The sequence below is a fragment of the Raphanus sativus genome, chromosome 1 (genome assembly GCF_000801105.2).
Source record: "Raphanus sativus cultivar WK10039 chromosome 1, ASM80110v3, whole genome shotgun sequence".
NCBI lineage: Eukaryota > Viridiplantae > Streptophyta > Magnoliopsida > Brassicales > Brassicaceae > Raphanus > Raphanus sativus.
In genome coordinates this window covers 6,717,346-6,741,359 of record NC_079511.1, presented here as the reverse complement: position 1 = coordinate 6,741,359, position 24,014 = coordinate 6,717,346, and the positions used below count along the sequence as shown (strand labels likewise).

At 38.5% G+C, this 24,014-nt stretch overlaps 9 protein-coding genes and 2 long non-coding RNA genes across 14 annotated transcripts; 6 read left to right on the top strand and 5 right to left on the bottom strand.

The window, feature by feature from the left end:
* Positions 1–252: 252 nt before the first annotated feature.
* On the top strand, positions 253–1,609 carry LOC108856268 (uncharacterized). Its single transcript, XM_018630038.2, has 4 exons — positions 253–583; positions 947–1,141; positions 1,220–1,357; positions 1,470–1,609. The coding sequence occupies exons 2-4, from the start codon at positions 947–949 to the stop codon at positions 1,548–1,550; spliced, it is 414 nt and encodes a 137-aa protein (XP_018485540.1). The 5' UTR covers positions 253–583; the 3' UTR covers positions 1,551–1,609.
* On the bottom strand, positions 867–1,339 carry LOC130511031 (uncharacterized). Its single transcript, XR_008944808.1, has 2 exons — positions 1,216–1,339; positions 867–1,134 (listed from the first exon to the last, which is right to left on the bottom strand). It is a non-coding gene; the product is annotated as an uncharacterized LOC130511031 (long non-coding RNA).
* Positions 1,610–3,081: 1,472 nt separating the features above from the next.
* On the top strand, positions 3,082–6,216 carry LOC130511017 (sulfhydryl oxidase 1-like). The gene is made up of 11 exons (XM_057007796.1): positions 3,082–3,474; positions 3,676–3,700; positions 3,826–3,918; positions 4,032–4,213; positions 4,391–4,460; positions 4,540–4,608; positions 4,708–4,784; positions 4,847–4,994; positions 5,081–5,121; positions 5,215–5,361; positions 5,449–6,216. Exons 1-11 carry the CDS (start codon positions 3,251–3,253, stop codon positions 5,984–5,986), a joined length of 1,614 nt encoding a protein of 537 aa, XP_056863776.1. The 5' UTR covers positions 3,082–3,250; the 3' UTR covers positions 5,987–6,216.
* Positions 6,217–7,065: 849 nt separating this feature from the next.
* LOC130511020 (uncharacterized) lies at positions 7,066–7,714 on the bottom strand. Its single transcript, XM_057007799.1, has one exon. It carries the CDS (start codon positions 7,657–7,659, stop codon positions 7,225–7,227), a length of 435 nt encoding a protein of 144 aa, XP_056863779.1. The 5' UTR covers positions 7,660–7,714; the 3' UTR covers positions 7,066–7,224.
* Positions 7,715–8,802: 1,088 nt separating this feature from the next.
* On the bottom strand, positions 8,803–10,428 carry LOC130511015 (serine carboxypeptidase-like 50). Its single transcript, XM_057007793.1, has one exon. The coding sequence runs from the start codon at positions 10,303–10,305 to the stop codon at positions 8,941–8,943; it is 1,365 nt and encodes a 454-aa protein (XP_056863773.1). The 5' UTR covers positions 10,306–10,428; the 3' UTR covers positions 8,803–8,940.
* A 164-nt stretch (positions 10,429–10,592) lies between these two features.
* LOC130511012 (uncharacterized) lies at positions 10,593–11,702 on the top strand. The gene is made up of 4 exons (XM_057007791.1): positions 10,593–10,835; positions 10,930–11,011; positions 11,107–11,223; positions 11,411–11,702. Exons 1-4 carry the CDS (start codon positions 10,711–10,713, stop codon positions 11,459–11,461), a joined length of 375 nt encoding a protein of 124 aa, XP_056863771.1. The 5' UTR covers positions 10,593–10,710; the 3' UTR covers positions 11,462–11,702.
* Positions 11,703–12,539: 837 nt separating this feature from the next.
* LOC108861681 (10 kDa chaperonin) lies at positions 12,540–13,614 on the top strand. Its single transcript, XM_018635612.2, has 3 exons — positions 12,540–12,724; positions 12,832–12,971; positions 13,299–13,614. The coding sequence occupies exons 1-3, from the start codon at positions 12,620–12,622 to the stop codon at positions 13,348–13,350; spliced, it is 297 nt and encodes a 98-aa protein (XP_018491114.1). The 5' UTR covers positions 12,540–12,619; the 3' UTR covers positions 13,351–13,614.
* A 377-nt stretch (positions 13,615–13,991) lies between these two features.
* Positions 13,992–17,496, top strand: LOC108861671 (O-fucosyltransferase 4). The gene is given in 11 exon segments (XM_018635601.2): positions 13,992–14,292; positions 14,295–14,642; positions 14,880–14,949; positions 15,114–15,181; positions 15,269–15,357; positions 15,460–15,657; positions 15,818–16,022; positions 16,136–16,303; positions 16,428–16,595; positions 16,695–16,885; positions 16,981–17,496. Coding segments are annotated over 11 exon segments (1,680 nt in total). The 5' UTR covers positions 13,992–14,265; the 3' UTR covers positions 17,129–17,496.
* A 441-nt stretch (positions 17,497–17,937) lies between these two features.
* LOC130511010 (uncharacterized) lies at positions 17,938–18,662 on the bottom strand. The gene is made up of 2 exons (XR_008944792.1): positions 18,441–18,662; positions 17,938–18,242 (listed from the first exon to the last, which is right to left on the bottom strand). It is a non-coding gene; the product is annotated as an uncharacterized LOC130511010 (long non-coding RNA).
* Positions 18,663–19,940: 1,278 nt separating this feature from the next.
* On the bottom strand, positions 19,941–21,771 carry LOC130510998 (uncharacterized). Of its 4 annotated transcripts, none has more exons than XR_008944784.1 (5): positions 21,095–21,594; positions 20,791–20,998; positions 20,436–20,607; positions 20,275–20,353; positions 19,941–20,194 (listed from the first exon to the last, which is right to left on the bottom strand). XR_008944784.1 is itself a non-coding variant. In XM_057007776.1 (5 exons), exons 1-5 carry the CDS (start codon positions 21,173–21,175, stop codon positions 20,084–20,086), a joined length of 558 nt encoding a protein of 185 aa, XP_056863756.1. In that variant the 5' UTR covers positions 21,176–21,771; the 3' UTR covers positions 19,941–20,083. The 4 variants fall into 4 exon arrangements, 2 of the variants coding, with proteins under 2 accessions (XP_056863756.1, XP_056863759.1); XR_008944786.1 differs by having other exon boundaries at positions 20,791–20,892; XM_057007776.1 differs by having other exon boundaries at positions 20,778–20,892; positions 21,095–21,771.
* Positions 21,772–22,600: 829 nt separating this feature from the next.
* Positions 22,601–24,013, top strand: LOC108861646 (MLP-like protein 328). Its single transcript, XM_018635566.2, has 2 exons — positions 22,601–22,867; positions 23,610–24,013. Exons 1-2 carry the CDS (start codon positions 22,681–22,683, stop codon positions 23,882–23,884), a joined length of 462 nt encoding a protein of 153 aa, XP_018491068.1. The 5' UTR covers positions 22,601–22,680; the 3' UTR covers positions 23,885–24,013.
* Position 24,014: the final 1 nt, after the last annotated feature.

Sequence of the window (24,014 nt, the reverse complement as noted above, 5' to 3'; positions counted from 1 at the left end):
TACACCCCCAAGGCCCATACCACTTGTAAGTGGTATGTCAGAAAAAAGTTTTTGTTTTGTTTGGTTGGCAAACAATTTTCTAACCAAAAAAATTGAAATTATTTGAAGCTGTTAAAAAATAAAAGTTACAATGTTCCAAATTGGAAATATATGGAGGGTTTTGTGATGATTTCAAAACAAAAAAAAAAGAGGAAAAGTTGGAATTTAGCATAACAGAAGGGAGTATATAACAAATTCATCGATAGCCTTAGAGCATCCGCATTAGCGGATCTAAAGCGGATCATGGGCTCGAGTTCTAAGGGCCGAATGAATAAAAGAAAATGAAAAATGGGTTTATTTGCGTGAACCGGGCCTTACGGATGAACCCGTAAGAAGGGAGTTCAAGCCACGCGTCGATCACTGATTGGCTTCTCCTTTCCGCGTTGACGACGAAGAAAGCAGGGTTTCTTCGTGACTCGACTCATTTCTCTTTTCTCTCTAAAATTTAGGGTTTGTTCTCTCGGGGGCGATATTTTGTGCGACGGCGATTCCCGAAGGTTCTCTCCATCCAATCGACGACGGAGTGTCATCTACACAATCTCAGGTGAGTATCTACTAGATTTACGGTTTGTAGAGTCCATGTTCGGGTCGAAAGCGGTTACTCGATTTGAAATCGATTTGGGCGTTTCGAGTTTTAGAGTTCAATATTGTCATGGGGTTTCGATAATCGTCATGGGGGTTGTATTTACCCAGTTAGGGTTCGTTAATCGGGGATTCGATGTTGATTTGGGGATTTAGGGTTACGGTTCCAAATTGATTTGGGGGTTTTAGGTTAGGGTTGTTAATCGATTGTCTGGGTTTCGTTTGATGGTTTAAAATCGTCCATGAGTGGTTTATTGATTCGTTTTCATTTGATTGTTAACTTTAATGAGTTTGCTAATGAGTTCTGTTTGTGTTTCTGCTACAGATGGATCCCGCAGCAGAGAGAAGAGACGCAAAGAGGAACATTGAGTACAACAACTCATTAGGCTATGTGGCGGATTCAGAGTATGGTATTCCAAAAAGGTGTTACTGCGGTGGGAGAATGATTGCTGAGGTTCAGAGGAAGGAGGAGCACGACACTCTTCCTGGGAAACGGTTCTTCACCTGCATAAACTACGAGGTAAGAAAGAAAACATAGTTTAGTGTTTCTGTTATTATTTTGTTTATGTTTTTAATTTGAGTACATGGTTTTACCAAGGGTGATGGACTCCACTACCGTCAGCCTTGGGTGATTGGTGTACAGGAGGAGATCGAAAGGCTGACTAGCCGGCTGGAGGAGGCTGAGAAGGTTATCAAGGAGGTGCCCATCCTCAATGACCAGATCGTGTCTCTAGAGGTTAGTGATCATTCATTGAATTGTAATGGTTATTGTTTGTTGCTCTTTCATTAGTTATTAGTTAAATTAAAAGAGAGTATTAACTCATTTTCATTGTTCTTTCCATGTCCAGGAACAGGTTAAAACCCTCTCTGGTCTGCTCGATGTTCTCACTGTGAAGGTGCATGACCTGGAGATGGTGTGCTTCGATTAAAAAGCAAAGGTACCGTCTTATCTCATAGGTCGCTTATTTGTGATGCTTTTGTGATGCTGTGATCTCGTTATGTTTTTTTTTTTATTAATATGTTAACGTTAACTGAGCTACTTGTAGTTCAGTTAAAGTTAAACTAGAAGAACAACTTCATACTAGAAGTTGTTGTGTTTACTAAACTAGAAGCTAAAACTAGAACTTGTAAAAATTACCATAAATTCTTTATGTTTGTTGGTTGGTTGCTGTGATTAAGAGCGATTGTACTGAGCTTTAAATAATTGTCTCTACTGATTTGATAGGTGTAGTTAAATGAAGTTGTTGTGTGATCAATGTTTGGTAGTTAGAGTTAACTGTAGTTGCAAATTGTAGTTTAAAAACATAACTAATGCACTTCTAAAACACACACATTCCAAACCGAAACAAAAATGGAACCTTTTCCCCAAAACCCCCAAGCCTCTCCCGTTAACCAAAGACGCAAGTGGTCAACCAAAGAGGACGTTGTGCTCATCAGTGCTTGGTTGAACACCAGCAAGGATGCAATCGTCAGCACTGACCAGAAGGCTGGAGCTTTTTGGAAGAGAATAGTGGACTACGTGAACTCCAGCCCTCAGCTCAGTGGCGCCGTCCCAAGAGAGTGGAGTCAGTGTAAGCAGAGGTGGGGGAGAATCAATGAGCAGGTGTGCAAGTTTGTCGGCTGCTATGAAGCAGCAGTGAGGGAGCAAGCCAGTGGCCAAAACGAGAATGATGTCATGAAGGCTGCCCAGATATTGACGGCAAGGGGCAAAAACATATTTAGATTTAGATTGGACTTTTGAAATGCTATTTTAGTAAGACTTGACAAAAAGAAAGACTGGCTCAAAATCGTTCTCAATCTTGTCTAGTTAGTTCACAAAAAAATATACATTAACTGAAGGTGTATTAGTATATTTTTCTTTTATCTTTCGTTTCACTTTTTTCAAGCAATGGATATTGCATGCATACATACATAATACGTCTATGGAAATGAAGAAGTGAGAAGACAGTATACTAAAGTGGTTATCAGTTAGTTAATACTCACACAAATCAGGGAATTAAATATGTCAGATGAATGCCACTTCTCCTGATACCAGAAAATGAATTCATGCACGTGGACCTTGGAGTTATAATTTCACTTTTCTTTTATTTATTTTTTATTTTTAGAGGTAGAGGATGTGCACATGATTGATACATTTTAGTGTCATTTTCTTTTCCCGCAAAAAGAATTGATAATGGAGGAAAGTGGCAATAATAACACAGTATAAAGGAGGTATATCCGTATATATGTCAACGTGTGAGAGATGGTGTTGACTTGTGGTTGGAATCACATCACTGTCATATTTTCCAAGATCATACTCTCACCCATATTTTATCCGCTTTCCAAAGGCCCAACAAGTTAAACAGTCATTCTAAAATGGGCTTTAGTTACAATGGTATTAGTAAGCCCATTATGAAAGGAGTCGGAGAGAGAACAACAACTATCGACGCCGGTCAAAAGCTTTATACGACGTCGTTGCTGTCTTCGTTTCTCAACGGAAAGGAGGGAGGGAAGCTCCAGTTTCTCTTTTAGATCTTCCCTCTGTAACGCGCTTCTTCTTCGGTCTCTCGAGTGAAACTGTAAAATGAAGATAAATTGAAAAGAAAAAGTCTCGAGCTTTCGGATCAAGTTACCACTCTTACTGGATTTGATGATGTCTTTGATACACATGTTCCTCCTGTTCGTGGTGGGCTTTGTGAGCGTTGAAGCTGCTGCGGCGTCGTTTTCACCGGGATCGCGCTCAATTCTACGAGACATCGGCAATGTGATGGACGATCAGAAAGATAACGCCGTGGAATTGAACGCTACCAACTTTGATTCAGTCTTCCAAGACACCCCCGCCAAATACGCCGTTTTGGAGTTCTTCGCTCACTGGTCAGTTTGTCTGAACAAACAAAGTTTCCATTTTTTTTTTTTTTTGTGATTTGTTATTCGACTTTTAACTTTTACGTTTGCCAGTCCCCTGAGATTTAACTTAACTTTTTACCAATTGAATTGTGAAAGGCTTTGTTTTGTGCCGTACTGACATTTGATCGTTGTTGTTCTGTCTGTGGCTAAACTTATGATTGGTACAAGGTGTCCTGCATGTAGAAACTACAAGGTAAAATAAAAGTTACTGTGCTCTCTCTTTCTTTCGTTACTCAATGCCCTTTGTCAGGGCTCTTAATCAAATTCTTGTTTTATTATATTCAATGCTTTTTTTAAACTGTGTGACTGACTCTGCAGCCGCATTATGAAAAAGTGGCAAGGCTCTTCAATGGACCAGACGCTGCACATCCTGGCCTCGTTTTAATGGCTCGAGTTGATTGTGCAATAAAGGTACTTACTTACTTGCGCCATCTTCCTTGGGGGATTGATTGAATACTGAATCGTTGGTTGTGTGTATGCAATTTATTCTAATCCGTTCCCTGTGAATTTTTCTGGCAGCGCAGATGAATGCGAAGCTGTGTGACAAGTTCTCCATTAATCATTATCCAATGCTCTTTTGGGCCCCTACCAGAAAGTTCGTTGGTGGCAGCTGGGGACCTAAACAAGACAAAAGTGAGATCATCGTGATGGATGATTGGCGCACTTCTGATCTTTTGTTGAGCTGGATTAACAAGCAGTTAGGCAGGTAAGCAAGCATCCATTGAAAGCTTCTTTTTTAATTATTTTTATACCAAAAATTCATATCTACTGTGCTTGAATTTCTCTTTCTATGTTGGATAATATGAAAATCCCTGTGAGAACATTCGTTTACATTCGCACTCAAAATCTCTTTTTTTTTTGCTCTCTCTTCAATGTTGTGCAGTTCTTATGGCTTGGATGATCAGAAATTTGGAAAGGAGCATCTCCTGCCAAATATATCTGATCACGAACAGGTCTGTTAGAATTTTTTATCTACACCCCACTTTTACTATAATGGTATTCGAAGAAACTAAATAGAGCTGGTTGTCACAGATATCTCAGGCCGTATATGACATTGAGGAAGCAACTGAAGAAGCTTTTGATATCATTTTGTCACATAAGGTTAGAGCAAGTCTTTTGGATTTTGTTGTATGCAATGCAAGAATAATCCCTTTTTTTAGCCTTTGTTGATGAGTAGTGAATGAATGAATGACCCCACAGGCAATCAAGTCCTCTGAAACCAGCACTTCGTTTATCAGGTTCCTCCAGCTTTTGGTGCCACATCATCCTTCAACAAGGTAGAAATATTATCTTCTTTATTTGCATTACATGTGTTTCTGCTCACTGTCTTCTTTCATAGGTGTCGTAAGGGAAGTGCTGAAATTCTAGTGAATTTCGATGATGTGTGCCCATCAGGCGAATGCTCTTACGGCCATGATGATTCCGGAGTGAAAAAAACCCTACGGAGCTTCCATATATGTGGAAAGGATCTTCCGCGTGGATATTACGTGAGTGAGAGTCTAACTAACAATTGCTTTTCAATGTTTTCCCCTAAAAACGCAGAGATATCTAAAAGTCTTCCATTTTTTGCCAGATATTTTGCCGTGGCAGCAAGAACGAAACTAGGGGATTCAGGTAGTGTGCTTTTGCAAACAGAAACAGTCCTTTGGTCTCAAGTGTTTTTTTAGTATTTGAATACTCTTTTCAACAATGGTAATATAACTGCAGCTGCGGATTATGGATCATGATGCATTCACTTTCTGTGAGAATCGAAGATGGAGAAAGTCAGTTCGCGTTCACAGCCATCTGTGATTTCATCAACAACTTCTTCATGTGTGATGAATGCCGCCAGCATTTTCACGACATGTGCTTAAGGTAAAAAGAGAGAGAGACATCCTCCCTGTGTGTTGGCTTTTTTTGCATCCTTTCCTCATCTTAACAGCTGCTCATGTGTTTTGACAGCGTGAAAACTCCGTTTAAAAAGGCACGTGATGTCGTCTTGTGGCTGTGGAGCACGCACAACAAGGTCAACGAGAGACTCAAGCAAGACGAAGCCTCACTTGGAACAGGAGACCCCAAGTTCCCAAAGATGATATGGCCACCAAAGCAGTTCTGCCCGTCGTGCTATCTTTCCAGCACTCAGAAGAAGAACATTGACTGGGATCACGACGAAGTCTACAAGTTCTTGAAGAAGTACTACGGAGAGAGACTGGTGTCCTCTCACAAGAAAATTGGATCCGGTGGGAGCAAGGAGGAGGTGGTGGTTGCAGCTGTGGAAGAAATGGCGGTTCCCACCAACGCTCTAGTTGTGCCGGTGGGAGCTGCATTGGCGATAGCACTTGCGAGCTGCGCGTTTGGGGCGCTCGCATGCTACTGGAGGACACAGCAGAAGAACCGGAAGTATTACCACAATCCTCACTATCAAAAGAGATATAACAGTAACTTTATGGTTATGAACACTTTCAGTAACAATGAAATCGAGAGGGAAAAGGAGAGGTGAATTTAAGCTCACATGTTTTGACATTCAGGCAGAGAAACTAGCTGGAACTGAAGCTGAGCTTTTGCTTTTTTTGTCCGTAACTTACAGACAGATAGATACAAAGACGTTAGAGGTTGAGATGCCAAAGTCTGCCTGCCTCAGTTCCCTTTTTTCTCTTACAGATTTGTATAGATTCTTCTCTTCAGTTTTGGAATATACATTAGACCATTTCATATCTTTCTAAACCGACATCTTCAAAATTGTTTTTCCTTCTCTACAGTAAAACTCTTTTGTTGATGATCTTAACACCAACTTGTTAGGAGCTCCTTCAATCATACTCTCTCTCCCCTAGAAGAGACCGGCCTTTGCCTTCACCAGGTTGAGATCAGGATCAACCTTGTCCTGCCATGGAAGATATATATCAATGACCGGGGTGTGAATAGAGATCAGACAGAGGGATTGCGACAGAAAAGACCTGCTCCTCCTGCATTATATTGGAGGTGACTATTCCAATAATATACTCCAGCTTGCCTTGTCAAAGAAGCTGACCAGCGGCGGTGGTGTGTTTGGCTGTTAACTAGCCTCTCTATAATCATTTGTGGTTTTAACTTCACCTAAAACTGCAAAATATATGCGATTTCTAATCAAAACAATAACTCTTTGTAACTATGTGTGACTTTAACATTAGCATTTAATGGGAACTATATGTCTATATTGAGCCCTGTAAGAAACCAAGCATCTATGGATAGATAGAATAATATATAGAATTTTTAATACAAGTGTTAACATTTATACTATTTTCTGAAGAATACACTGTTGTTAAACAACTTATTTACAAATAGAAGAACAAAATACATAGAAAGGAAAAAGAGAGCAAGCGTAAAGAGAGAGAGGTGAATACATAGATTTGAACATAGTAAAATAAATAAATTTTAAAAAGGTTGAGGTGAATACATAGATTTGAACATAGTAAAATAAATAAATTTAAAAAAGGTTGGTTGAAATTGTTTGTTTGGAAATCATATTCTACAAACTTATTTGAATTTAACGGGTGCTTTAAGGTCGTTGAAGAATCTAGCTACCACATCAGTTGGCTGTGATCTCTTCAATATATATCACTCTGATTAGATCTCTCTCTTTTTATATCTACTACTACAATATTTTTCAAACCATATCAAAATAGGAATCTTCTTATCTTAGGAAACGAAATAACTGCAAGAAAATACAAACACATCTAAGACAATTTACACGAAACACGATCATCCTACGTGAATGGCATTGATAAGCCAAAGAAGGATGTCAAGGATGCGAAACGCAAAGAAAGCGGTGGAGACGGGAACGCTAACGAGGACAAGAAGCAACGCTCCAAACGCAACGCTGGGACGAGAGTTCATGAGGAAAGTTTGGAGAATACAGAGAGCGTCACAGATTGAAGCGTCGTATCCGCAGTAGAAACGTTTCTCCCACTGCATCCAATGGGAAGGAGGTTCGTAGTTTCGCTCAACCATCTTCATCTCGTGGATCCGTTTCCTAAGGACCACCATGTTCTCGTCTACCACTCTCCCTCCTTTGTAGTAGTAGCCACCACCACACGCCAAGGTTTGACTTCGTCTCTTGGTTACGTTGGTGATTCTTTGTGACGTCATCAGCAGGTGGAACCTGAGTGGCGATGTTGTGATCAGTGTGCCTTGCATTTTTTTTTTTGGTTCTTTGTTGCTCAGGAGACAAGTTGACGGATTTGGGTAAGATTATTTATAGAGGAATTATTTGAATAGGTTTTCTTATATAAAACGGCCAAGTATTACTTTAGGTTTAAGAAAATAAAATGATAAAATACAAAATACAAAATACAAAATAATATACGCGTTGCCTCCTCGTAGTTTTGATGGGACCATATTCCTCATGTTCCTTCAGTTTCAGTTTTGTTTTCTTATCGATTTCACCAGGTACACGTCTTTTACAAATTTGTCGACACGGTAGGACATTCAAGATTAGCTATGTATGTATACAATTAAACAGATGAAGATAAAAAAGATGATGGGAGTTAATTTGGAAATATATCAGTTCTTCATAATTGTATCAACAACCAATAATTATATGACCATTGACCTCTCACTTTTCTTTTTCCTTGTTTATGTATTTTTCACGTACGAGATGCTGCCTCGTATGATTAACTAATCATGGGTTTATCTCATTTTTTTAAGTTAGCAGGCTAGCAGCAGCCAGCAGCCATTGATTACATAATTGACTCTATTTTTTTTTAGTAAAGCTGAATGGGCTTTATAGTTAACTCCAAACTCAATTTAAAGTAAGCCCAGGCACCTTCAGTGACAATCGTCAGCCCTAACTTGCTATCGCATTATAAAAGCTACAAGTTTCACAAGTTGAGCCAGAGCCGTCTTTAGGATTCCAATCTTAAGCGGAGACTAGAGAAGCTTTAGTTTCTGTTAGTCTTTTCATCTTTCGGAGTTGTTCTTCAGTAGTCATTTGTTTGGTTTTTTCGTTTGCGCGTGTTTTCTTTTGCCGGAAAAATGAATCGGGGAATGAAGCATAAAATAAAAAGGGGAGAGATTTGATCAATAGCTCTGAAATACTCGTAGGTTTTCTACGGGGTGCCCTTGCTTCTCCTTCCCTAAAACGATAAAATGGCTTCATAGTACGGTTTCTGTGCTCTTTCTTTGTGTTGAGTAGTTTCTACTCTTCACTTTGAATCTTTCATCACAATCCCGCCTCCAATCGCCATTACATGCTTTTCTGAATCTCTGAACGTATTGTTTTTTTTTTAAATTATGTTTTTCAACCACCGTTTGGTTTGTTAATTTTAAATCTCGATGAAGTTTCATATAACAGGCAAATAATTAGCCCCGGAGAAAAGAACCTATATCCAAGAGAAAGTAAATAAAAATCACAAGACCAACTAGAAACAGACTCTTATTCAGTGTTACATATCTCAACCAGTACAATAGGTCTTTCACTCAATATCCAGAATCAAATCTATTTGACTTAGACTCTAAAACGCTTGACGTTAATGTCTGATGTACATCTTCACGACCGAACAGACCTTTTCCCAGAACCCAAGATTCTATCATATCCCTCGAGTTAACAGCCTTATCTGTCGGAACGAAATGCCCCGCTCCTGAAACCGCCACGTGTGACAGATTCCCCCACCTCTGTACATACCCTGCCAGATCACCGTTCTCCTCGTCCTTCCACACCCGCCTCTCCGCCGCCAGAAACATCCCCAGCCCCGACCAGTTCATCGTCTTCATCCACTCCTCCGTCGAAACGACGCCGTCTCTCAGATCAAGCATACCTTGATACAACAGCACGTTGGTCCTCTCCACCGCGTACTCCACCATGAACTTGACGCTCTTCATCACGTCTCCCCGTAAAGCGTCTTCCACTTCGTCGCTGCATTCCTCAAAACGCATCGTTTCGCTCACTCCCAACACCCGCTTCGCCTCTCTCTGGTTCAGAAGGTCCACCACAAGGTCCGTTCTATACGGTATCGTCCGCGCCGTGTTGTAAAGCGTCGCGAGTCCCGTCATGTTGCCGAGTAGCGTCAGTAGTTCGGTTCTCGCCTCTGCTGCTTCACGCCATCTCTGGGCCTTAACGAGAGATATCGATATCTCTTGAGCTCTCTCTATCTCCTCTCTCTGTTTCGCGTTGACCAGACCCGAATAGTAGACGTTGACCGCATGTGTCCGGACTTGGGCCACCGGGTCGGTTAGCCCGTTTCCGATAGCCAGGCCTTTTAGATTTATCTTCCCGTTGGGCTTTTCTTTGAGTATATAGTACCCGATGGCTGGAACATACTTCCCGGCGTAGCTCTCGCCGGTTATGTAAACCGGCCGGTTTTCAAAACCCGGATTCTGCTCGATGAACTCCACGAGGGATGCGTAGAGTTGCTCTGCCATCTCTCTCTGATTACTCGGTATGTCTTGTTTTGAAGCGGCGATGCTGAATCCGACTCCGATGGGGTTGTCCAAGAAAAGCAGGCCGAATAGTCGGTTCCAGGCGCCGGGGTTTGGTTCTAGAACGTTGGCGCGTGAAACTACTCGCCAAGGGCCGAGCTCGTAGAAGTTGCCGATCATGGAAGAGCAGCCTGGCCCACCTTGGAGCCAAACGAGGAGCGGAGTGTCGGTGAGAGGAGTGGTTGGGTTTTGGGCTTCGTAGTAGGTATAGAACATGGAGGAGCCTGGGGCCGGTTTAACCGGGAGGTAACCGGATTTAGTTGGGAGAGATTCATCGGGAAAGAGTGGAGGCTGTAGAGACTCGATGGAGACGGCGAGGATGAGGAGAGTGGAGAGCAAGAAGTAGAGTGTAGGGACGTGCTTCATTATCGCCACTAGCTCGTGGCTTTACATCAAGATCGCTTTGTATTATTCGACTGCAAAACTTACTTTTGTGTTTTTGTCTTGTAACCAATGTAACGTGGCTACCAATATTATTTTTGTTTTTTTTTTATCATCCACACGTGGTTAATAACCTAAATTGTATAAACATGAATAAATTATTAATTTTAATAATTTTATTTTCGGTATGCTTTACATAATTTTATACTTTTCTAATGACCCAATATAAAGGCTTCATTGGGCCCAAAGAAGCTGGAGAAAGCCCTTTTAATTTTGATGTTGCTTCTGCTTCTTTTGGTAAAGTGATCACAAGGTGTTCGTTATAATACCCGAGGGAGTTTCCACAGGTTTCTGATTCGTCCTCGGTTTGACTGAGTTCGACTTTCCAGGATGAAGATGATGATCTTGGATGTATGCAATGAGATTCTAAAGATCCAGAAGTTACGACGGGTCGTCTCTTACGCTGGATTCTACTGCTTCACTGCCGCTCTTACATTCTTCTATACAAACAACACGTAACAAAACTTCTTCAAAGCTTAACCTCGGATCTCAATTTTCTTCATTTGTTAGTTGTTCTTGCTTTTTTAAATTTCGATTTTTTTTTTGTAGGACAAGAGCAGGATTCTCAAGGGGAGATCAGTTTTATGCATCTTACCCTGCCGGTACCGAACTTTTGACCGACACAGCTAAGGTGAGTCCTTGTTCCTTGACTGAGACATTTTGACTTGTGTCTTTTTGAATCGATTTGCTCTTAGTGATTATGCAATTTCTGGTTCGGTGTTAAAGTTGTACAAAGCGGCGCTTGGGAATTGCTATGAATCTGAGGATTGGGGTCCTGTCGAGTTCTGTATAATGGCTAAGCATTTTGAGCGCCAGGGAAAATCTCCATATGTTTACCACTCGGTATGTTTCTTAAATTCTCTCTATGATCTTTATTTGGCTTCGTAACATAGTTTCTTGATGGTCTGGTTCCATAAATACTAGGACTTGGCTGACTTTTCTGCGTGTGCCATTATGTTGATAGAAATGTGTGTTAGCTCTCGAATACAAAAAACAAGTGCGATGCTGAGTTCTTTGTTTGTAAATGCAGCAATACATGGCTCACCTTCTTTCTCAAGGTCAACTCGATGGAACTGGCTAGAGCGTCACTAATAAAAACACTCATTTTTGTTGCACCAACACATGGCTAATCTTGTTATTGCAGAGTCGAACTCTTTTTTTCCTCATTTGTATAAATCTGACTGTTTAGTTTACCACCACGAGAGATAATAACAATGTCTTGGTGTATAGAGCATGAAACGTACGCGCCAATGTAATAAGCACACATATGACCAGGCCTTGATATTTTGTACAATGCAAAATGCTAGGGAGCACTTTGATTAGTATATAGTCTCCTCATGAGGTAAACAACCATGGCTAACAGCGCCAAACAAACAATGTTGCCAATAACCTTCTTCCAAGTCACAAATGAGGGCCAGCCTTGAGCTTCTGACAACCAACTCCAACTCCAACTCCATGATTAACAACTCTCTTTTCTGTTCACCTCCCCTGATGATTTTCATTTTGACACATTTTATCCATCTGTTTCTTTGCAAATGTTTTTCTATACTTGATTAGTCTAGAACCTTAATAAATCCACAGATATTGAGGAGTGCAGTGGTATAGTGGTATCATAGTACCCTCCCACGGTACTGACCAGGGTTCGATTCCCTGGATGCGCATTCAAAATTTCAGTTTCTTTTAATGAGGGGAATTTCATGACATTTCCAAACTTGACTTGTTCCATATGGTCAAGTTTGAGGGGGATTTTGGGTTTTCTTTGAAGTTTAGATTCTAAAAGAATTTATTTTCTTCTTTTGCTTGAGTTTGTTTCTTTTAGATTCAATTTTGTTGCACTTGTTGTAAAAACGTTTTTTTTGTTTGAATAAAATTTAACATTCTTTCAAAAAAAAAAAAAAAAAAAAAAGATATTGAGGAGTGCAGAAACATAAATATCTTGAATCTGTTTGGGAAAAGAACAATGTTGTGACCTGTCCATGATGGGCTTATTGAGTCCGTATTTATTTTTCAAATCCATTAACAGTCATTGCAGGCAGCACTGTAAAGAACTTGGCTGGCAAGAAATGAGGCAGGCCTAGAAACTAATTATAGGCCCAAGTAGGCGCGAATAAAAACCCTAAACCCTTGGCCTCTAAAAAACCAACCCGCTATCTAGAACATTCCGTCGTCCCGTCTTCTTAAAAGCCCTAGAGTTCAGTTCCTCCGACTCAGCCCCGAGCGAAAGAGAGAGAGAGAAGAAATGATGAAGCGTCTGATCCCAACGTTCAACCGCATCCTTGTGCAGAGAGTCATCCAGCCTGCCAAAACCGAAAGCGGCATCCTCCTCCCTGAGAAGGCCTCCAAGGTATAACACTACCGCTTATTCGTTTCTCGATCTGATCTGATCTTCTGATTTTAATTTGACTTCAAAAGATCTGATTAACGATGAGCTTTTCGTTGATGATAATACAGCTGAACTCGGGAAAGGTGATAGCAGTGGGACCTGGATCAAGGGATAAGGACGGGAAATTGATCCCAGTCTCTGTTAAGGAAGGCGACACTGTTCTTCTCCCAGAGTATGGCGGTACTCAGGTCAAGCTAGGCGAGAAGGAGTAAGTTAAAACCAGTTTTGTTCTTTGATATTACATTGCGGTTTACTTTTTTTCAGATCATTGAGTAAATGTGATAACTGTTAAAAGTGTCCCTCATGTCTGGTAGCTCAATTGTTAGGGTAATTAGATATGAAAATGATAGAGGATTTTCCAGTAACATCGTGAAAATTTTGGAAATGAGTAATTGAATGCTTGATTAGTGGAAAATCTACTGATCAGTAGAATAGAGTGGCACTTACAGGGGCATATGCACGAATTGATTGATGTTGCAAACTGTAGAATTGAACTCAAATTAAGCAAACTTGTGTTTGTTTGTGATGGATGCAGGTACCATCTCTTCCGGGATGAGGACGTCTTGGGGACGTTGCACGAAGATTGAGAAAGGCTAAGCGGTGGTCTTGTTGGCGTTTTAATGTTATGGGGAGAGAAACAAACAAGTTATTTATAATTTTTAGTTTATGTGGTTGGACATGTCATTGAAATTTACTTTAATAGACTATATTTGTCCCTTCTGAGTCGGTCGTTCCAGTTTTTCCAAATTGTCATCAATCCTAAGATAAGTTAAAGTTAACCGGATTGTTGCATCTTGTGATTCCAATCCTTCTGTGACGATGGCTTACTTGAATGTGCGTATTCTTGATCATTCGGCTTTTTGTCACTGAATTCCAGTACTGCATTCTTTATCTTCTACAACTAGAAAGTGAGCTTGCTTGCTCTCTTGATTTGTTTCTATAGCTTTGACATTTTGTCAATTGAATCAGGTCGAGATGTCAGGTTTGAAGTTTGTAAAACTGGTGTCTTTTGTGTTCTTTAATTGCTTTAAAAAAAGCAAAAGAATAGACACAAGGGTTCTTGTTTGTCGTTTATAGTATTGTCTTGTCTATATTTTGTACGGCAAATAAGTTTGTGTCAATTATCAACATATCTTGTCACTAGGAGCATTAACGTGCACGTCTTTGTCCTGAGTGTTTTATATAATACAAATTACCATAAGCAGGAACCGATGCATTCAATTAGAGATTTATAAATTGATTCAATAAAAAAAAAGAATCGTAGAAAGAAAAAAAGAGAGCCGTAGAACTCAAAACACAGATCAAAGTGCATGTGATCGAATCGATCACGCTTCCAAAGCACGAGTTTACATGTATATATAAATAGTAATACTACTAGTCTATCATCGTCAGTCTCTCCCCGCCACTCTCGTCACAGTCTCTCCCCCGCCACTCTCACAATGCAAGGATGTAAGGATTACAGCGTAGCACGTTGTTGACTGGAGGAGAGGAGGTGGAAAGCAATGGTCTCCCAGGCGGAGAGAGATCCTCGACGATTCAAATTAGGCTCCCGGGAAGCTCCCACTCTTCCCCTTCTCCCCCGCCGTCGCCTAGTCTCCTCCGGTCAAAACCAACCGTACCTCCTCGGAGTCGAACCTTCGCTCACCGAATCTCTTCGATCGTCTTGTCGATTCTTCTCCGGCGTCGTCAGGGAATTCTACTCTTCGCTCCTCTCGTCTACATCTCCTGTATGCTCTTCCGCATGCGCACGGCGTCGTTCGACGCCGGCGATCCCACCCTCATACATCGCCGTCCCGCGCCGGGATCCGTCTACAGAAGCCCGCAGGTTTACGCTAAGCTCCGCGCCGCGATTGACGCCGATAATGCCACGGCTGATGCGGTGAGAGGTTTGCCTCTGTTTTACTTTTGCCACTTCCCTCAGATCCTCTGTTTGTGTGTTTAAATGTATAGGTTTTGATTCAGTTAGTTAGATAACAAATTGTTTAGGAGAATGCATTACTCTTTGTTTATTACTACTATCCATCCTTTGTTATATATGCCTGTGATTAGTGCCTGTGATGCTTCTGTCTTCTCTGTATAGCTTTCTCACGTATATGCAAATCGTATTCATTTCTAGATATCAACGATTTGGAAACGTTCCTATAAAGGCGTCGAATGGAAGCCATGCGTTAACAAGTCTAATGGAGGTATAGCTTTCCTTGTCCTATGTAATAAGAAGTCACAGCTTTGATTTCATACCAAAAAGTTATCAAATTGATGAAGCTCTGCTCAAAGAACAGAGCTACATTGGCCCTGTGTCATAATTAATGAACTTTTCTTCTTTTTTGTTGTCTACTGGGGACAATTGTAGTTTTGCCTGACTCAAATGGTTTCATATTCATTGAGGCAAATGGAGGCTTGAATCAGCAGCGGACTTCTGTATGTTTTGTCTATCTTTTCTTCTTACAGTAAAATTGTCTTAGGTAAAGTTATTGACTTTGTCTCTCTATTCTATGTTTTGCTTAGATATGCAATGCGGTTGCTGTGGCAGGCTACCTTAATGCCACCCTTGTAATTCCCAACTTTCACTATCACAGCATTTGGAAAGACCCGAGGTTTCGGATGATCTGTTTTTTCTTGTCTTCTGTTGCTGTTGTTAATTCAGCAGAATTGTCTCTTTTTTCAACTACTTTCTGAACAGAGGGTCTTTCTTGCAGTAAATTTGGGGACATTTATGATGAGGAATACTTCATCAGTACCTTAGCAAATGATGTGCGGGTGGTCGATACGGTTCCTGAGTACTTAATGGAGCGTTTTGGCTTTAACTTGACAAAGGTCTACAATTTCAGAGTTAAAGCTTGGGCGCCCACTAGCTATTACCGGGACTCAGTCCTGCCAAAGCTACTTGAAGAAAAGTGAGTCACATTGTTTTCTTATAGAAAATTAACAAAAAACATTGTGTGCATTGATGCAATTGGTTTCTACAATAAGTCGCCTTGTTTTTGTTTAAGGGATTTTTGGTTCTGGTTTAGGACCACAGGTTTTCGAAGTATTTGTTGTCTTTTCATGTGACAGGGTCATAAGGATTTCCCCATTTGCAAATAGACTTTCGTTTGATGCTCCAAGAGCTATCCAGAGATTTAGATGTTTGGCGAATAATGTAGCTTTGCGATTTGCTAAACCCATACTGACCCAAGGAGAAACACTGGTGAAGAAAATGAAGAAGCTCAGTGCAAACAACACTGGGAAGTACGTTTCTGTGCATCTTCGTTTTGAAGAGGTTTGTTACCTGTATAGGAGAAACGCTTTCACTATATCATGTCTGTATATACTGAAAAGCAGATCCGTGTCTTGAGGGAAAAGATATAATACGTCATAAGAATATATTTGCAGGATATGGTAGCTTTCTCTTGCTGTGTATTTGATGGTGGAAACCAAGAAAAACAAGACATGATTGCGGCAAGAGAACGGGGTTGGAAAGGGAAATTCACAAAACCGGGCCGCGTGATACGACCAGGAGCTAACAGGCTCAATGGCAAATGCCCTTTGACTCCTTTAGAGGTAAGATACTAGTGTGGAATAATCAGAGTAGCTGTGAAAAGGGCAAACCCTTGTAAGCAATGATGTGAATTAGTAGAGTAGGTTGTTCCTATTGGTTCAATTATCTTCCTTGTACACCTATCAGGTGGGTTTGATACTTAGGGGAATGGGCTTCAACAAAAGCACATATATATACCTGGCCTCTGGGCCGATATATGGTGGCAACAGAACTATGGCTCCACTGCTCGAGATGTTCCCTAATCTTCAGACGAAGGAGATGCTTGCTTCTGAGGAAGAACTGGCTCCTTTTAAGGTCGGCGTCTTGTTTCCATGTTCTTCCATTTGTTTGTATGATTGTATCATACACGTGATGAATCGTTTCTGACTTATTAAATTATGTGTCTGTGTTCAGAGTTTCTCCTCGAGAATGGCTGCACTAGATTACACAGTGTGTCTCCACAGTGAGGTATTTGTGACAACACAAGGAGGGAACTTCCCTCATTTCCTCATGGGGCATCGGAGGTACTTGTTTGGAGGACATTCAAAGACGATTCGGCCAGACAAGCGAAAATTAGCAGTACTCTTTGACAATCCAAAGTTGAGGTAACGATGCTTAACTCTTCCACCTAAGTACATGTTTTTGGGTTTTATAAATATCTTGTTGATCCCTCAATTACTCTTTCTGATCTCACCGGCAGCTGGAGAAGTTTTAAACATCAAATGCTAAACATGAGGTCTCATAGCGACTCCAAGGGGTTTGAGCTCAAACGATCTAGTGACTCCATTTACATATTCCCTTGTCCTGACTGTATGTGCCGCAGGAACAAAACTACAGCAACTACCTGACACATTAATTGTTGCCAGAGATTCTGTGATCTGGTCCCATTATTTACTTTCATTGTAAATTCTTTCAATTCTTTGGCCACATCCGCATAACAGAGAGATAGCGAGAGTACTAGCTTGTGCTTTCAGGGCCTTCTCAAGCATTCTCCACGGGTGGGATTTTTTAACGGGTTGAAGTTGATGTATTTAAACTGAGGAACTGAGAGTAGCTCCTACTAAGAATCACCCTGTGCGTTTTGTACATTTAGTGTCTAGTGTTGGGTTGCCCACAAATAAATGTAGGGTTAGGGGAGAACAAAGCTTTTGTACATTGACCGGTTCCTTTTTGTTTTCTCATAAATTCTTTATCAGTAGCTTTTAAATTCTTCTCATTATCGATTCTTATGGTTCTTCTAGTGAATGTGGTGCCTCTGTAAAATTTTCCTAGCGTCCATTCACTACAAGAAATATGGGTATTAATAGCACCCGAAAAATGCTATCATATCGATTTCATAGCGTTTCGAAGAACGCCGTGACAGCCGCAGCTATAGTAGACCTCCCTCTTATCATAGCGTTTTTTGCGTGCTGTAAAAACATAGAGATATTATAGCATTACTCCAATGTTATATTATACTTATTAATAACACGCTATTTTAGCTATAAAATTTGTTTATGTGGCTTTTCTTAAGTGCTGTAAAATATTTTATAATGACATATATATAATGCTACAATTTAAATAAAATAATTAAATTTGTTTAATTAGTTATGATAATCTAATCTGGTTTAATATTAAAATTGGTTTATTACTGATTTCGATGTATAGATAAAACCGGTTTACAAATTATTTCGGTTTATATTAAAATTTTGGTTTACAACTGATTCGGTTTATAAATTAAACCAGATTACAAATGTTTTCAGTTTACTAATTAATACACACAAACCAGGTTTAAAAACTAAATCTAAAAAACAAAAAAAATATCCTAACTCCTTCGCTCTCCTCCGCACCGTCTCCCCCACTCTGCCTCCTCCGCCGCCACAACCTTCATCGATGAAACTCCTCCGTCGTTGCTTATTCTTCTGCTTCCGCTTCTTCTCTCCGTCTCCTGCTGTTCTTGATCATCTTCATCTTCTGCTTATCCTGAAACCCAGTTTTCAAAACATAAACAGAAAAAGATTCAAATTTTATCCTTTGCCAAAAGCAGAGCTAAAATCAAAATCAAAAGAGACAGATATAATATGAATCTTAAAAAACGAATCAAAAGGACCAAATCGATTAAAACGACGGACTAGAGATTACAAATCTAAACCCTAGTTGGAGCCCCGGTGAGGAACTTACTCGATGGCTTAGTCGATCTCAGATTCTGTTTTGATTGGAGATTCTCTTGGGCTCGAGACACGAACCAGCGAGATGAGAAGTGGAGTACTTCGTAAAAGATGGAGAATTAACCAGAGAAGAAGAAAAGATGGATCTTTGATTTTTTTTTAGGTTTGCGACGGAAGAATTTGAGAGGAGCAGAGATCGATAGAGAAGAAGAAGAAAAGATGAGAGGAGCAGAGATCGTGAAAAGTGAAAACCAATTAAAGAAAAATCAAACGTTTATGTCCCTTAGATTAAATTCATCAACGGTTGATATTGGAACAAGGAAGTTATCCTCACTTTCTTGTATTAGCCAATAGAAAAGAGTCACTAGGATTCCTATTAAAATAAGAAGAATAATGTAAAAGGAGGTGAGATCGACGGCTGTGATCTAGTAAACGGTACTCTACGTTTCTTTTCTGTTTCTATTATTTAGTTGTTTAGTTTCATGTGCATAATCTGTAGAAAGTAGTAGAAAATTGCAATTTAAATTTCAAAATTCTGAATAAAAGCTTATACATGTTGAATAATTACAAGTTTTTAATGGTTACATTTTGATTTTATTGTTATATGAAGATTTTTGTTTGAAAATTTTATAGTTATAATTTCAGTAATTGTAGTCATATTTTGACTAAATTTTTTATATAACAATTAAGTTATTCATTTAAATTTTATAAAAATAATGATATAAGATTTATGAATAAGTGTATAATTTTATTTTTATAATATACTTGAAGTTTAAATTTAAACTTTCTATTATAGTTTTGTAAAAAATAGATTTATGATTTTGTGTGTAGGCTATAAGTTTGGGGTTTAGGGTATTAGATATAGGGTGTAGATTAGTGTCTGAGGTTAGAATTTAAATGTGAGATATAGATTTTTTAAAAAGATTGAATTCTGAGTTTGAGTTTAATTTTTAAAAAATTATATTTGATATAAAATTAAGATTTGATAATCAATATTTTACAGTTTAATTTTATAAAACTGTTAATTAATACCACTATTGTTGACTATTGGAGTTTAAGTTTTACAGTTTAATTTGATTAAATTTTGAGTTTAAGATTAAAATTATATTATGAAAATATTGAAAATTGAAAATTTATGTTTAGGATTTTAAAATATGTTTAGATCTAAAGTTTTTAAGTTTGAAGTATATTTGGAATTTGAGGAATAGGGTTTGGGGTTAAGTTTCTACTTTAGGGTTTAGGTTTTGTTTAGTTTTTTTATTGAATATTTATAATTTCTTTTAGTTATATACTTTTTTTTAGTTATAAATTTTTACAAATGTTTATTTTGAAAATTATTTTAAGTTTAGATGTTGGAATTTAGAGCATGTTTAGGGTTTCAAAATTTTTTTTTTTTTCTTTTCTAATTTATTTTTAGTGTTGAGAAGAGATTGAAGTTCTTAGGTTTATGTTTAGGGTTTTAAAATATTTTTTTGACATCTTTTTAAAAAATGTCAAAAATAAGTTTAAAATATATTTAGGGTTTTGTTAAATTTTTAAATCTAACTTTTCTCAAAGATAAGTTTTAACATTCATTTACTTTTTCTTTTTTTTGAACATAAAGTTTATTTAGGCAAAAAAACATGTTTACATCCCGGTGCTGCTATTTTAAGAATGTTAAAAACGTGAATCTATGAGTAATGGAGATTGAATGCTGCTCAATGTAAAGTCAGTGTCTTCATCATCTTCCTCCTCAGATTCTTGATTAGCAGCGACCATTGTTCTGCTCTGAAAATGGCGCAAGACAGATCATTAACAACAACGCCATCTGTTTACAAAATAGTTGCAACAAAGATTCTGAGATATACCGCTTTGCCACTCTCAAACCACTGTCTTCCTGTAAGCTTCTTCTCCTTGGGTGCTGTAAGAGCAGATTCCGGCATCAGCCTTGGAAGTTTAAAGGCCACAGATTAGATGTTAGTTACTCTGTGAAACAAATAAGGGAAAATATACAGGAAGAGTTACTCACTTGGTTAGCTCAATTGCAAGCTCTGCCTCATATAACTCTCTCCAAGCCACAAATGTCTCCTGCAATACCTCATCCTCTTTGGCGGCTTCTTCCTCTGCATAGTTAGCCCCATCACCTTGCCCATAGTTTTCAGACAACCAGTCCTTTGCTGATGACACCAAAGTGATTTCATCTGATAACGAACACACAAGACAGAACGTACACATGAGTGAAAACTTGGACTGAAAATTCATTTCTTTCAATTGATAAAGCTTCTCATTATTCAATATATTCCTCATATAAACATTCAACACTCATCATTCACATGAATCCAGCAAAATATAAAGGAAAGTCAGTACATACCACCACCACTTACTTCATTGGAAACATGTTGTTTGTTGTCAAAAGAGACAGCTCGTACAATGACTTTGTTTTTCCCAGGCATGTACAATGATCTTGAAACTGATGCACCATCTCTCTGCAGCAAAACAAACGCCAACACTTAATTTGATATCAATACGAATGTTCTTATCTATAAGCAACACGTTCATCTGAGCAATCTGATGCAAAATCTGAGCTATTATCTGCAGCAGAAGCAGAGAAAGGAAAGGCACGGTTAGAAACAGAGTATGTAACTATTTGGGCATTTCATCGAACACTTTGTAGGAGTAGGTGCGAACCTCATCTCTCTCTTTGATTATCTCTCTAAGATAAGATTTGGTTTCAACTCCATGAAGTCTCCGGCGAGCTCGGTTACACATACACCACCAGAGTCTCTGAGAAGGAACAGAGGCACGACACCGTTGACCGAAACTTTGACAACACTGGTGCAAGAAGAAGCTTTCCCTAACGTTGGATGATACCACGACGAAGGGGTGAACAGAAGAGTCGGCGTCGAGGCAAGACGTCGAGATTGCCTCCTCAATTTGTCTGTCAGAGAGGAAAACAGATTTAGGGCAGGGCAATTTTCCTTGATTGAGACAACTTATACTTTGTTTCCCAGAGAAAAATTAAACCCTAGAAACAGAGAAAGATTGAAAGTGATAAGAGATAGATGAAAGAAAACGATGGAGAAGAAGAATGAAGGACATTGGTCAAAGAAAAAAAAAAGAAGAACGAAGGACAGAGGACGACGAGAGATAGATGCTAAATTTTTTTTTTGTGCGTGATGAATGAAAACATCTATTTTTTTTTTAAATAACTTTACCAAAAAAAAAAGCCGCTCCAAAACATAAATTTCGCTAAGTTTTTTGGCTCCAAAATAAATATTCCGCTGCATAATACACTTTCGGGGCTCCCGCTTAATGAAAATCTTTGCTAGCACGAAATTAATGTTACGATAGAGTTATGGTCTGATTTTGACATTATTAGTAGCAGTTCATGAATTCGTGCTACCGCGAACTGCTACCAATACTCATATTTTTTGTAGTGATTTGCTTCTCTGATTTTCAAGGCACCTGAATTTGAATCTGTATGTATAACCTAATATTGCTATGTTGAAATACATCCACTGCTTCTTCCAAATATTAAATTCATTGGACATCTCTTGTTTGCTTTCTAAGCACATTTACATATGTAACTGGTGATCCTTTTGTAGAACATTCAACTTATTTATATTATAAAATTGTTTTTTTTATTTACGATTTCTATACCAGTTGACTTATCCTTTTTGGGAGATTTGTGTTAGTCCGCAAATGGCTGGCCTATTTTTCTATGAGATTTGGTGAGGTTGTAAATCGTCATGAATATCCTGAATGAGATTTTTAGATAAATAAGCAAATTATTTATATCATCTAAACAAGTTGAGAAACAGCGGTTTGACAAATGTTGTGAAATGATTGCATGATCGCCAGTTCTACTATAGTTATGACAGATTTTACTTTGCGTAGAATAGCTATAGATGTAGAAAATGAAAAAACTGAAAATTTATAAATAACTAGCCTAATTTTTTTCCGAACAAAACAATTGATGTTTACATGCTAGAAAGTCCAAACAGCACAATTATTAAAATTAATGTATATGTACGTCAATAATTGAACTACAAGAATATACATATGTGAATATGATATATTGGGCCGTTGACAATAATATTTTTTTTTAAATTAAATAAACCGTCGACAATATGAAATGCCGTATAAGAAAATGCCGTATTATTTATGTTGTGTTTGTGTATATAAAAGGAAAGGACAAATAGTAGTGTTTACATCAGAAAATTAAACAAAAACATAGTTTTAAATAAAACAATCAAAAGCTAATCGATTCATCAATGGCGATGTCAGGAACATACGTGACGGAGGTGCCTCTAAAGGGAAAGGCAGAGAAACACTACAAGAGATGGAGGAGCGAGCATAACCTCTTCCCCGACGCCATCGGTCATCACACCCAAGGAGTCACCGTCCACGAGGGCGATTGGGACTCTCACGGCACCATTAAAATCTGGAACTACACTCGTGGTCCGTATCTATACTCGCTTTCTCTATAGTATTGCATGGCTGCGACATATTTGATTTAACATAAAATAAGTACATATTTGCACCAAATATCACTACAAGAAAATAGCTCTATTGTAATAATTATATTTTGTTGCATTATGTTATTATTTTGTTGCCAATACAAAATTGCAATATAATCAATCACATTTTTCCACATGTTTTTTATATATATTTTTTGCTAATTAACAATGATTTAAAAGTGTTGAAAGTTTCTTGCGAAACTTGCAAGATATTTGTTTATATAATCAATCACATTTTTTTCACATGTTTTTTATATATTTTTTTTTGCTAATTAACAATGATTTAAAAGTGCTGAAAGTTTCTTGCGAAATTTGCAAGATATTTGTTTATGTTGCAATAGGTTGCAGTTTAGTAACGAAAACATGCAACATCTGTTATAACTGTTATTTTGCAATAAATTTGTAATGAAATTGTAACAAATATTCATTATTGCATTATCATAGCAAATTAATAATAATAATGAATGTTGCAATTTTTCTGTTGCAATAGAGATATTTTATTGTAGTGAGGATATATAGGGTAAAAGATCAAACACGATTGGAATATTAACATTACATATTTTTGATACAAGAGTGTAATAATAATCAATCATACTTATCGATCTCAAAACTAATTTTCTTGGAATAATTGATTACAACTCTTAATACATAATTTAAGAATCTTTGTTGTGTATGTGATGAAGACGGGAAGGAGGAGATGTTCAAGGAGATGACAGAGATGGACGACGAAAATATGGTCGTGACGATCAATGGGCTCGACGGTCACGTGATGGAGGAACTAAAGGTGTATGTTGTAATTTACCAGTTCATCCCCACGTCTGAGGAAGGTTGCATCTGCAAAGTCACTATGGTGTGGGAGAAGAGGAACGAAGATTCTCCTGAACCTGTCAACTACATGAAGTTCGTCGAGATGATGGTTGCTGACATGAACGACCACATCCTCCAAAACCAGGAATGATGATTGATGCTTGATCACTATCACATCCTCTTTCGTTTATGCATATATGTGTGTGTGTGTCTATATACTTTTCGTTATGTTTCGGGCATGATACTTCCTTTTTTTTCTTGAATGAATCTTAAAGTGGATT

What these genes read in the sequence shown, in the direction of transcription:
- LOC130511015 (XM_057007793.1), bottom strand. Translation starts at nt 10,305, where the DNA reads ATGAAGCACGTCCCTACACTCTACTTCTTGCTCTCCACTCTCCTCATC.
- LOC108861646 (XM_018635566.2), top strand. Translation starts at nt 22,681, where the DNA reads ATGGCGATGTCAGGAACATACGTGACGGAGGTGCCTCTAAAGGGAAAG. An exon ending in AATCTGGAACTACACTCGTG is followed by an intron (nt 22,868 to 23,609) that starts GTCCGTATCTAT and finishes TATGTGATGAAG; the next exon opens with ACGGGAAGGAGGAGATGTTC.
- LOC130511020 (XM_057007799.1), bottom strand. Translation starts at nt 7,659, where the DNA reads ATGCAAGGCACACTGATCACAACATCGCCACTCAGGTTCCACCTGCTG.
- LOC130511017 (XM_057007796.1), top strand. Translation starts at nt 3,251, where the DNA reads ATGATGTCTTTGATACACATGTTCCTCCTGTTCGTGGTGGGCTTTGTG. An exon ending in CTGCATGTAGAAACTACAAG is followed by an intron (nt 3,701 to 3,825) that starts GTAAAATAAAAG and finishes CTGACTCTGCAG; the next exon opens with CCGCATTATGAAAAAGTGGC. An exon ending in ATATCATTTTGTCACATAAG is followed by an intron (nt 4,609 to 4,707) that starts GTTAGAGCAAGT and finishes ATGACCCCACAG; the next exon opens with GCAATCAAGTCCTCTGAAAC.
- LOC130511012 (XM_057007791.1), top strand. Translation starts at nt 10,711, where the DNA reads ATGAAGATGATGATCTTGGATGTATGCAATGAGATTCTAAAGATCCAG. An exon ending in TTCTTCTATACAAACAACAC is followed by an intron (nt 10,836 to 10,929) that starts GTAACAAAACTT and finishes TTTTTTTTGTAG; the next exon opens with GACAAGAGCAGGATTCTCAA. An exon ending in TTTTGACCGACACAGCTAAG is followed by an intron (nt 11,012 to 11,106) that starts GTGAGTCCTTGT and finishes TCGGTGTTAAAG; the next exon opens with TTGTACAAAGCGGCGCTTGG.
- LOC108856268 (XM_018630038.2), top strand. Translation starts at nt 947, where the DNA reads ATGGATCCCGCAGCAGAGAGAAGAGACGCAAAGAGGAACATTGAGTAC. An exon ending in TCACCTGCATAAACTACGAG is followed by an intron (nt 1,142 to 1,219) that starts GTAAGAAAGAAA and finishes GGTTTTACCAAG; the next exon opens with GGTGATGGACTCCACTACCG. An exon ending in ACCAGATCGTGTCTCTAGAG is followed by an intron (nt 1,358 to 1,469) that starts GTTAGTGATCAT and finishes TTCCATGTCCAG; the next exon opens with GAACAGGTTAAAACCCTCTC.
- LOC108861681 (XM_018635612.2), top strand. Translation starts at nt 12,620, where the DNA reads ATGATGAAGCGTCTGATCCCAACGTTCAACCGCATCCTTGTGCAGAGA. An exon ending in TCCCTGAGAAGGCCTCCAAG is followed by an intron (nt 12,725 to 12,831) that starts GTATAACACTAC and finishes ATGATAATACAG; the next exon opens with CTGAACTCGGGAAAGGTGAT. An exon ending in GTCAAGCTAGGCGAGAAGGA is followed by an intron (nt 12,972 to 13,298) that starts GTAAGTTAAAAC and finishes TGATGGATGCAG; the next exon opens with GTACCATCTCTTCCGGGATG.
- LOC130510998 (XM_057007776.1), bottom strand. Translation starts at nt 21,175, where the DNA reads ATGTGTAACCGAGCTCGCCGGAGACTTCATGGAGTTGAAACCAAATCT. An exon ending in CTTGCAATTGAGCTAACCAA is followed by an intron (nt 20,354 to 20,435) that starts GTGAGTAACTCT and finishes TAAACTTCCAAG; the next exon opens with GCTGATGCCGGAATCTGCTC. An exon ending in GGTTTGAGAGTGGCAAAGCG is followed by an intron (nt 20,195 to 20,274) that starts GTATATCTCAGA and finishes CGCCATTTTCAG; the next exon opens with AGCAGAACAATGGTCGCTGC.